Here is a 12,411-nt window from a genome sequence, read left to right on the forward strand (position 1 = left end):
TGGAGTGGCCTAGCCAGTCTCCAGACCTGAATCCAATTGAAAATCTTTGGAGGGAGCTTAAAATTCGAGTTGCCAGGCGACAACCTCGGAACCTGAATGATTTGGAGGCTGTCTGCAGGGAGGAGTGGGCCAACATCCCTGCCGAAATGTGCACAAACCTTGTCACCAACTATAAAAACCGTTTGACATCTGTGCTGGCCAATAATGGCTTTTCTACAAAATATTAACATGCTGTTTGTCCAGGGGGTCAAATACTTGTTTTTCCTCATCAGATGGTTATCAATTTTAATGAATTCATATGATGTGATTTTCTGGAATTTTCTTTGGGATTCTGTCTTTCACTGTTAGAATGTACATATGATTAAAATTATAGATCGTTGCATTCTTTGTAAGTGGGCAAACCTGCAAAATCAGCAAGGGGTCAAATACTTTTTTTCCCCCACTGTATAAGTGATTCATAAAAAACTACAAGGGTGCACTCAGACTGCAGATCTCGGCCAGGTGTGTCTGGGGGTATGTGGGTAGGGAACAGGGAGTGCAGGGCAGGCTGTGTGTACAGTATGTATGTATGAGAGTAATGGAATGAAGGGGAGAAAAAAAATTAAATAGTGCATACAAGAAAACGTACACTATAGTGTGAAGTTAGTTAGTGCAAGGTTTTTTTTATATAATATTGTCTCAGTTTTTTAAAGATACATGGAATAGTGTAATGGTATTACAACCCAGCATCCTGGGTTCACTTAACTGTTACTTAATTTTATAATGAAACAATAAACAGGACGACAAGTGCACACTTCTTGTCCAACACCACACAAACTAAAACCCCTCCCAACATCCCTCTCAACTTCCCTCTCTTGAATCTCACTCAACTTCCCTCTCTTGAATCTCACTCAATTGTCCCTCCTAGCACCCTTACAGTACCTCTTTGACCTTCTCCATCCAAACACGCCACCCTGAAACCTCCAGTCCTCAGAAGCTGGCTTGATCTCCATTCCCCACACCAGACTCTGTACCTGTGTTGGTATTGCAGGCCCACCTCCCTCTGGAATGCCCTCCCTGCAGATATCTGCAATGCTTCATCCCTGGACATGTTTAAAACACATCTGTTCACCACAGCCTGGAAACTCCCAGTATCTTTTCTAAAATAAGTTTTTGGCGAAGATAACAAAAACAGGAATTTAGTAATCTTGCATCGTGCCCAACGTGGATCATAACATATCAGGTATAGTTAATCTGTAGATGCTCCAGGTCAAGATAAGACAACCTTTTCTATGCATGTCAGTTTTTCAGCCATGACGAAGGCTAAAAACATGGCCTGCAACAGACTAGTAAGCATTGTTTTTAGTCTAGCCAATTGCCAGATATGCATTTGCCATGCCGTAACATGTATCATAAAATGGAGATTACTGCTGAAAACAAGTTTTAAATTTTAGATCATGCCACATATGTATTATTATAACTAGACATGGTGCTGCCACTAAGCCTTGCTTCCACTAGCAGTATTACAAATAAAAATTCCAAGAGCAGTATCTGGGGGCCTGTTTCAAGAGCTAATGGGCACCTACCCCCCATTTTAGAAAACACTTGTGTACATAAATGTATTTATTTATAGCTGAGACCTTAACCTTTTATTTGCTGTAGAATATTCTAACATAAATTATGCCAGAGAAATACGAGAGTGAATTGTGTGCCAGTATACAATTTTTATTATTATTTTTGTGGTATTTTTATAGTAGCAAAGTCTTTATAGTAATACTATAGTGTTTTTGTAAGGGCAGTCTCCCCTACGCAGGGATGCTCGCAGTCAGTCACAGTTGCAGAGATAAGGTCAGTCTATATAATGTTCATGCTATGTGCTGTAACTTCTATTAGTCTAACCTAAAGGTTATTAACAACAAATTACAACAATTTGAGAAAGTTTTATACCTCAGCAGACAGCAAACTTTGAACACCAACATTCTGTAGGCCTAAGTCAAAGCAGCCACAGCAACTGTGTTGGACAGAAAATGAAACATGAGAACTGCAGGGAGATGAAGAGGGAGAGACAGTACCTGGACAAGAGAGAGATGTGACCCAGTTCATCATAATGCAACACAGAGAGGATACAGAGTTTCATAGAGGAGAGAGCCTAATTAACACAAATCTATCTGTTTATCTGTCTGTCAGTGTCTTCTACTCTTCACTGATAAACAGAACACAGAACAGTAAAGTAACAAAAATCATGATCAAAGAAAGTTTTTATATCAGTCAGTATCCTACTTCTGTCCATACTAGCACGCGCTCTCTCACTCCCTCTCTCTCTCTCTCTCTCTCTCACACACACACACACACTTTTTCTCTAGCCCCTTGCAGAAACATGTTTAACTTTTCATAAAGCTGATGTGCTCCTCAATGTCACTTCGCGTGAACTGACCAATCACAACCTGGATGGGGCGGGACATCAAAAACGTTTCACTTGCTACAGTACACTTTAAAATGTTGAACTCATTGTTATGCATGAATGGTTACTGAACAAGGGAAGTGCTTTTTTGCCACGTCAGGCACTGATTTTAACATTTATTGTTACGGCCGCTCAGCAATCACTCCTCTCCGAGAAGGGGTTTTCAGCTGCACAGTGACGCAATGTTGCGTAATCGGCGCATGCCACGGGACATTTCCTACTTGTCAGCACAACTGAGAGAGCCAGGAGCCAGGAGGAAGGCTGTCGCTGGGAAACACACCACTTCACATTTCAACGTAAACTGACCATTGTGCGAAAAGATGTGAGTGTACTTCACTGACACATTAACTTATATTTTGGCTGACAGCACTCTGATGTGTATTATATGTAAGGTGAATCCCGTCCATAAATGTGCCTCTGATAGTCTGCCGACCCTTGTCCCCATATGATTATCCACGTGTACTCCCTCCCCTCCCCTGCTCTCATTTTTGAGCTCACCCTAATGGTCAGTTTCCTACCTGGCCACCATCTCCTTCACGCCTCCAGTTATTTAAATAGCACCCGCACAAGGTGAAACTGTCACAGAGGAGTTTCTTCTAGTAACCTTCTTATAATTAGGACGTTAATTGCCAGACTACATTGCCATTGTAGACTAATTTTGAAATAAGTTCAAATCAACCAAAGACCACCATGGAACAAGGTATGAGCAGAGTATAAATGGATCATTTTACTGATGTGTGAAGATTTGATTGTGTGGCTCGCTTGACACATAAGCCTGATGCAAGTGATGTTTGGACTTTGTTGAAGCTGCCACATGTTGTTAAGTGCTTCAGCTGGTGGAAGTAATCCTACTGTGAACCATGTGCTGGAGCTGACAGATGGATCCATGTAGCTTTGCCTGCTTGATTGTTAACCTGCAGTTATCCCAGTGTGTAGTAGTGGACTGTGACAACATTTATCTTAACTCAGTTATCATCTTTTAACTGCTGATAAGAGGTTTCAGGAACACTTGGCTGTGCTGCTGGCAGTTTAGCAAACTGATTTATGGGCTGTCTGCTGAAGTACAGCAACAGAAGATCAGTGTAAAAAGGTTTTCAAGTTTGTCTTTGATTGAATGCTCATTTTATTATGAATGTCATAGCCATTTATTAGCCACCTGTTCGTTTTATTGCATCATGTCCTCAATCTGCTGGTACATGTTACTACAGATCAATGGCTTTCTTGGCTCTGGCAAAGCTGATGAATGAATTTAATCTAAATATTTGGAGCATTTGTCATTGAGGGTTTCGGGATTTTATTAATTTATTTATTTTAAACATTTCCAGTTAGATTTTATGCGGTAATCTCCCTTTTGACAGAGCAAGTAAAATCTGTTGTGTTGTGGAAGTAGAACATAAGTGTATTGTTTTAAGATAGCTTGCTATAATCAGATTTTAACATATATTAACATATATCTCTGTCAAATATCACCTTTGAAAGAAGATACAAATACATACAGATATAATTGGTAAGATAAACATGATGTGCTTGTTTTTGTTTTCTCAACCACTACTTGATAAATGATTCACAGACATGAACTTTGCCACATATTCAAGGAGAAATATGATTAGTATAACTATTATTTCCTGTTATGACGAAATTATTAATAGTTCATCACATGAATATTCACAATCTTGATAGGGCGTTTTATGGAAATGAGCTACACAGTTAGATGCCTACAGCACTGTTATATGAATGTATTAAATATGTATGCGTCATTATTATTGTGTAACTATGTAGCCTTCCTCCCCTTTTGTTTGTGAGCAGTACAATTAAATACATTACTTTTCTTGATCACCATCCTCCTGTAATAATGGATATTGTATTATTAGTTTACTTTGTGTCCTTTTTGCCGACCTAATCTGGACACTTGTGTGCTTCACAGCTCGTAGCAGCATGACAGAGTTTTGGAAGGAGCACTCCAAGGACGCCACAGTGGAGGAGATGATGCTGGACTCTCGTGCGAGGGAGCTGACCCAGCACGAGCTGCCCGAGATCCTCTCCATGCTGCCCTGCCTGGATGGATACAGAGTGCTGGAACTGGGAGCTGGCATCGGGTGAGCATATAGAAGCACTCGACTGTCTAGTAGTAGGTGATTTGTGTGTGACCAGGGTTTTCAAGGTATCTGTTAAATTTAGGACAGAAGACATGAAAGTGAGTCTGATGAGCTCCTGATTTGCACGCAAGAAGTGAAAGGATCTTTAGAAAAGCTTTGTAAACAAGAGCCAATGATGCTCTCTTGTTGCAAAGACAGAAATCCAGCAAAAGAATCACAGTGGACAACATCAGGCCATGCTCACAACAAGCTAAGACGGAGAGAAAGCCTGTCTCTACAAGACTATATGTGGGAAAATGTGCCTTATTCCTATACAAGAATGCAAGCTAGTTTGTTAGTCAATACTTTGAAAGAGTTCTTCAATACAAGCTCTGTTCACTGGTTTTGTCTGCTTTTAAGACAAGTGCTTTTACTGACAAATGTCTCTACAGTCGTTACACCAGCCACCTGCTGGCCAGGGCCGGCCATGTGACTGCTGTCGACTTCATGGACAGCTTTGTGGAGAGGAACAGGCAGGACAATGGTCACCATAGCAACGCTACCTTCATCCAAGCTGATGTCACAAAGCTGGACGTCCCCCAAAACAGGTGTGTTTTCAGATATCTGTACATTACTAACACTTAATATCTTTAGCAGCACTCTAGGAATAGCACACCACTGTGGTCCAGACTGAAAAATCTCAACAACTATTGGATGGATTTGCAATTTGGTGACATTCATGGTCCTCAGACGATGATGCCTACTGATTCGGTGATACCCTGACTTTTCCTGTAGCGCCACCATGAGGTTGATTTGTGGTTTTTGCTGAAATGTCTGGACAATGTTGAATCGATTTCCATGATATTATGTCCAGACATTCATGCCCACTTCAGGAGGAATTATAATTATTTTGGTGATCCTTTACGTTTTTTGTTTAGTAACATAACCAAGTCAAACTTTTGATTTGTCTGCTGATGTTAGCATTTAGCCTACAGCTTCACACTGCCACTAGCATCTTCTGATGGAGAATGAATGACAGTCATGACTATCTGCTGTTGGGTCATAAAGGCAAAGATATTAATAATGGGTGGCGATGGTAAAGTGGATAAGACATATGGGAGATGTGGGTTCAATTCCCACTACGATACATCCACCAATGTGTCCCTGAGCAAGACACATAACCCCTAGTTGCTCCAGAGGCATGCGACCTCTGACATTTTTAGCAATTGTAAATTGCTTTGGATAAAAGCATAAGCTAAATAGCTAAATGTTAATAAGCTTTGACTAATTTATTCAGTCAGTGCAGCACTTGTAGTGTAAGATATCGACACTGTTGTTTTACATGAGAAACATAGATAAATGAAAAAAACAGTTTATGTCCTTTATATTTTAACATATTCATTAAATGTTGTCCTCAGCATTGACTTCATCTTCTCCAACTGGCTGCTGATGTACCTGAGTGACGAGGAGCTAAAGTCCTTCATGGAGAAGATGCTGGGCTGGCTGCGGCCCGGTGGCTTTCTCTTCTTCAGGGAGTCCTGCAACCACCAGTCAGGTACTGAGCTAACAATAAAACGTCCACATCTCTCTTTCATGTGAGAAAGATTTAAACATTGGTGAGAACTGAATCAGTTTCTGCTCTGAATGTAATTAGTCTTTCTCAGGTGATTATGAATGTTTAGCAACAGTAGACAATATATTTTTCTTAACAAACACATAAGGGGAAGGATTCTTTTAACTTCTAACATCTACCAAGGTGACTCCAAGATGGACTTCAACCCCACCTGCTACCGCTCTGAGGCACAATACAGCCACATGGTATCATCAGTACAAGTGGAGGGGCCAGAGGGGGGCCAGAAGTTTGGTTTTGAGATGGTGTTAAAAAAGAAAGTTAAGACCTATATTGAGGTACAGTCATTTAATTTAAGTCTTCTGAAAGTTTAAACTAGAAGGACATAGCAATGTGTGATGTAGGCATGAGGATGTGCAGTTAACACTCTCCTTTCTCCCCTTCACTCCCTGCCCTCCCGTCTCCATCCTTTCAATCACTTGTCCAGATGAAAAACAATCCAAATCAGATCTGCTGGCTGCTGGAGAAGGTTCCCCACTCCTCGAATTCCCAGAACGCGTTCAACACCTTCCAACAGTTCCTGGACAACCAGCAGTACACCCGCCGTGGGATCCTACGCTACGAGAAGATGTTTGGGGCTGGTTACATCAGCACAGGCGGGCCCAGCACCACCAAGGTAGGAATAAAGTCTGGAAAATACCAAAGTAATAGGCTGGAAGGATTCAATAAGTGCTTCTTAGAAGGGATACAAAAAGAACACAGAATAAAGAGGTGTGATTTCAAAAGTGAAAAGTTCTGTAAACAAATGACTTGTGTGACTGAAGTTGATAAAGTTAAAAACGGCATTAAATAAATGTACTCACCACTTTGGTACTGACAGAAATACCTCAACAACTATTGGATGGATTGCTAATATATTCAGGAGATCACCTGACTTTTCCTCTGGCAATGACTTTGAAATTTATGGTTTTGAGTGAAATGTCTTGACAGCTGTTGGATGTATTGCTATGCTATTGCTACACATGTTCCAACCCCCCCCACTCCCCATCTAGGATATATTGTAATTTGTTTAGAACTTTGGTTTATGACCAATTACTAGCTAAATTAACGACATTCCAATTTTGCTAATTAGCATGTTAACATGCTAAACTAAGATGGTGAATATACCTGCTTAACATCAGAATATTAGCATTGTCAATGTGAGCATGTTAATATGTTGACATTAGCATTTAGGGGGTTCCTAAGTACAGCCTCACAGAGTTGTAAGTATGGCTGTAGACTCTTAGTGTTATTATCAACAAATGCTACAAATTACCTTCAACAGCACCAGATCTGGCCTTTATCGTATTGGCTTTATCAGCGAATACTCCTCTTTCCTCCTGATTCCTCTGTTCTCTTTGAAAGTTATCTTTGTGTTAGAGAAGCTGCACTTGCTTTTGAAAGGGCACGCTTTCCATATGAACACACCTGTGCCAAGCAGACATCACACCCCAAAAAAATAAGTCTTTCTTAATATAGATAGATTTCCATGACTTATGAATAAGTGTAAATGTGAAATATGATTACTTTACTGTACACATATTTTGTATGTTATAAAGAATCAATATGCAAGTAATGAATAAAATTATAACAACAATTCACACTGTTGCATAAAACCTACACCCCTCAACACTTTGGTACTAATCATCATCTTTATTTACCCAACACTGAGATACTGAATTTTTCTATACAGAACTATGTAGATTTATCACTTAGGGGTTTGATTAAACCAAAGAATTTACCTTTTTTGTACTAATAGGAGTTTGTGGACCTGCTGAACCTGAAGCCCGGACAGAAGGTTCTAGATGTTGGCTGTGGCATTGGTGGAGGAGACTTCTACATGGCTAAGGTAAGAGCCAAGCAATCGGCCGTAGTTAGGGTGATACTAATAATGATAATAGAGGGAATTTATAATGATTATAATGATTGAAAACACTATTATGATGGCTATGATTATGGTATGTTTCAGACCTTTGGAGTGGAAGTGCTTGGCCTGGACCTGTCAGACAACATGGTGGATATTGCTATGGAGCGGGCGATTACTGAGAAGCTGCCATCAGTATGTCTAAATATTCCCTTATCCTATTGGTTTAAACACCAAAGATAATGGTTTGATTAATGGTTTGTTTGTTTTTAAAAATCAGTAATGGCATGTGCTCTACCTCAGGTCCAGTTTGAGGTGGCTGATGCCACTAAGAGGACGTTCCCAGAAGGTTCCTTTGATGTGATCTACAGCAGAGACACAATCCTGCACATAAATGACAAACTGGCACTTTTCAAACGCTTCCATGTGAGGTTTTTGTCATACTGTAGACAATAGCATTAAGTGTCATTTTTTTTACACTGTTGATTTCCAAACGTCTCTTTGCATTTGTTCTTTGTGTCCAGTCATGGTTAAAGCCAGGTGGCCAGTTGCTTATCAGTGATTACTGCTGTGGGGAGAAGCCCTGGACACCAGTGTTTGAGGCCTACGTCAAAAAGAGAGGCTACGTCCTCTATACTCCCTCACAGTATGGCAAGGTAAATATACAGTAGAGCCTAATTATGTAATAGTTTGTGAAAGGACTACACTGCCCTTGGGGGAGTTCAGCCCTTTAGTCCTCTTTACCAATATGGGACGTTTGGTGCAGTGAGCTCAGGTAGTGGGCCGAAATGCAGACACAAACACAGCTGGATCAGTTCTCTTGATTATTTAATAATTCAAACACAAAATATACAATTTATGGTTGCAGGTAGGGTTTCAAAATAAACAAAGAGTGAATAGTCCGAAAAGTCCAACTAAACGACAGACGAAACAATAATCCAGGAGACTGGCAGATGAGAACATTAAAGTCCCAGATCACAGTGATCGTAACCCAAACGACAGGGTTTCAGGCAGAGACACAAGACAGGGTAGTACACAGATACACAGCACACGAATGACACACCCATATTGAGTAACTCATAAAAAGTCTTCTACTGTACAGAAAGCTCAAATGCACAAATGGTGTGGCTGTGTGCACTATGTGGTGCTAATGTGTTAATAATGTCTGTCAGCTGCTGTTGCTGTTCCCACTGTTCTTTACCTCTTCTGTCCTGTAGTTCATTGAGGAAGCTGGTTTCTGCAACGTTGAGGCAGAAGACCGGACAGACCAATTCATCCAGGTCATTAAGACAGAGCTGCAGAGAGCAGAGGCCATCAAGGGTGAATTCATTGAGGTTAGCATGCACACACGTGCGTGTGCACACACACACACACACACACACAGAAACGGTGTTAAAATTACAAGGTTATACTTACACACATATCCATGTTGGGTTCCAGCCTGACTGTTCTTCATCCCTTGCAGGAATTATCTGAAGAGGACTATTTTGCAATAGTAAATGGATGGAGAGAAAAACTGGCACGTTCCAACAGTGGAGACCAACGATGGGGACTATTTTATGCAAAAAGAAAGTGATTGATAGAGAAGATAGTACAAGAAAAAAAGAGAATACTTCTTTCTTATTTTGTTATTGCTTTTATCTTTCTTAATTGCTTGTTTTTTGTTTAAAAAAAAAACAAAATTATGCTGAGTGAGCAACATGGAGAAAAAGATATACCTACATAATATATAGAAAATATACATAACATAAAGTGCTGGCCTATATTAAAATATGGTAACAAAATAAAACAAAACAATATTTACAATTATTTATATACATATATACAGACACGTATACACCCCAAACATTACACAGTGTATTTTTTGAATTGGCATCTGGGGTGAATGCAAACAGCAGCAACCAGATGATTATATGAAAGTTTCATCTTCACAATAAACAGCCTGACATATGGGAAACGGAGTCCATCTTGACTGTGTTTGAGCACCAAGCATCATCGATGTAAAACACTGGAGTCTTCTGCTGACAGCTCAGAACATGGACCACCTGCTGAGTGCTTCATCCGGGATGTTGATGGGGCAGGTCTCTGTAACAATGTGGGCAGTCTCTGAATTCCGTTGCCTGGTCAAAATGATTCCCATTTTGTCCAGACTGGCTTTTTAGGAGCAGAATTGAACCCAAGCTGGGCCAGCATGGCTCCTCTCCTGGCTCTCTTTTCTCTCCTCTGAGCGATCACCGCACCCTGGTCTGGTTGTTTGGACCAGGTGGATCATGGTATGCTGCTCTTAAATCCAAAACCCCAAAATCTCCATCTTCCAATATCTGTATTTAGCCAATGTCAGAGGTAACGCATGTTTTGGCAATTAAGCCAAAAAAAATTATTATTACATTGTATTACATTGACATGCTATTAACCATCATACATTTCAAACATCTGTGATTCAATAATTAGTAAAGAATAGCTGCAGGAACCTTTTTTGGTGTGTCCAATTGGCAGATATTGATTTTTGGTTTAGTATTTCTTTTGGTTTGAAACAGCTTTTTATTGAGTATTTTTAAACCATGTTAGCCTTTAATTGCCTGCATCAAGTCTTATTTTTGGATAGTTGCATGGACTTCTTCTCATATTAGTGAGAACATGTAAAACTGAAACTATACTGTGGATTAAGTCCACCTTGAAGTGTCTCCAGCTTGAAAGCCTTGACAGAAGCCCTTATATCAATATGCTATATGACTTACAAATAACTACATAAATACTAAATAAAAGTTTATGTTGCAATTTAATCATCCATGTCATTTGGATGGATTGAAAATGTGTTCAAATACCATTTACATGGTCCTGTCTGGAACAACTTCACCATGATATTTCCAGTGTTGGGCAGTAGCGTCGCTACAAGTAGCGCCGTTGCCGTTGTCATACATTTTATGGCAGGTTGAATATATAGACTGAAATTATTTGTATTCCACTATAACTACTGCTGGGAAAATAGAAACGTCTTCATATTCACCCCTGTTATTAGTCATGATGTGAACAATACACAAAATTAAATACTTGATAGTAGGCCATCATCTGTGCATTATAAAGGGGGGAGACAAATAGAAAAAAGAAAAAAGAGAAAATAGAAACGTCCCCATATTCAACCTTGTTATTAGTCATGATGTGAAGTATACACAAATCATCTGTGCATTATAAAGGGGGAAACATATTTTCACAGACTGCATGTCCAGCCTGGACCAGTAGGCTACTGTTATCGCTTTTTGTGTAAGAAAAGTTTAAATGCAATGCATTATTAAATTGTTATGATAATAATTTACCCTTTAAGGAGGGGGACAATTTCCAGCAATATCCAAAGGCCATGCAATGGAAACATGGATTACAAGGACAAAATATTGTCTACAATGCTGCATTCAGTTTAATGTACATTTCGAGTCAAGGAGATGTAACGTTGAGGCGAGCAAAGTGTTAAACTGATTACAGTGATGTTGATACAGTATCGATGGCGTATGTAGGAGCATTTTACGTGAAAAAGGTGACAGTCTGTCTGAATCTAGCTTCTAAACAGTAACATGGATGACAAAGTGATCGACTACGTGGTCAGTTATAACAGACTATCGCGAAATAAATGCTTTACGAGTGAAACTAAATGCTCGTCTTGTGTAACGTTAGACATTCTCAACTGAGTGCAATGAATAATACAACGTTCGATAACACATAACGTAAGCCTATAAAAACGTTTATAAGTGCTAGCTTGCTCTACACAAACCTCGTTAATAAAACAATACTAAAACCATAGATTAAACAATCCATATGGTATATTTTTCATTCACTTTGATGAAATCGAAGGTCCAAAAAACGTCACTCTTGTAGCATGTTTTGCTAACAAAATGGCGTTTAAAACAAATGGCGTTTTATTTTGACACGCCGTAAAAAGCGGCGTTTTGTTAACTAAACATACGGCGTAAACAACGGCGTTTTCTAAAATGATAATGAGCTCCGCCCTGTGGATTTTACAGCCACTAAATTTGAACTGTTGTCACCCAATCAGTACAGAAGAAGAACAGACCACACAAATTCAGCACTGATCTACTTTACTGTGATTGTAGCCACCCAAAGGCAGAAAGTAACCACAGACAAGCATGAAAAACTCAACACAAAAGTCCCAGACTGATCAAGTAAATTGACTACATTTACTAAAATTTGAGCTACTCTAGGTTATAGCTTGTAACATCTATTGATTGATGATTTTAGATCAAATTTGACATAAATAATTAATTTGCATTTTATTTATCATCATTGTCAGATTAAAGTATCTCCTAAAATAGAACATACAAAGAAAGTAAGAAATCACCATAAGTGGAACAACTATCTTTACATGGTCATCAGTGAACAGTTTAAGCCTCAATTGTCTTTTTATGACCCCTTC

At 39.5% G+C, this 12,411-nt stretch overlaps 1 protein-coding gene across 2 annotated transcripts; it reads left to right on the forward strand.

The window, feature by feature from the left end:
* The first annotated feature begins 2,606 nt into the window (after positions 1-2,606).
* On the forward strand, positions 2,607-9,579 carry LOC123958384 (phosphoethanolamine N-methyltransferase 3-like). 2 transcript variants are annotated; one of them, XM_046031722.1, is made up of 12 exons: positions 2,607-2,762; positions 4,365-4,536; positions 4,968-5,123; positions 5,934-6,070; positions 6,272-6,423; positions 6,573-6,761; positions 7,884-7,973; positions 8,094-8,183; positions 8,292-8,414; positions 8,513-8,644; positions 9,206-9,322; positions 9,454-9,579. In XM_046031722.1, exons 2-12 carry the CDS (start codon positions 4,376-4,378, stop codon positions 9,562-9,564), a joined length of 1,458 nt encoding a protein of 485 aa, XP_045887678.1. In that variant the 5' UTR covers positions 2,607-2,762; positions 4,365-4,375; the 3' UTR covers positions 9,565-9,579. The 2 variants fall into 2 exon arrangements, with proteins under 2 accessions (XP_045887678.1, XP_045887677.1); XM_046031721.1 differs by lacking the exon at positions 2,607-2,762 and adding an exon at positions 3,012-3,140.
* The last annotated feature ends 2,832 nt before the right edge of the window (positions 9,580-12,411 follow it).

This window comes from Micropterus dolomieu, linkage group LG19 (genome assembly GCF_021292245.1).
Source record: "Micropterus dolomieu isolate WLL.071019.BEF.003 ecotype Adirondacks linkage group LG19, ASM2129224v1, whole genome shotgun sequence".
Taxonomy (NCBI): domain Eukaryota; kingdom Metazoa; phylum Chordata; class Actinopteri; order Centrarchiformes; family Centrarchidae; genus Micropterus; species Micropterus dolomieu.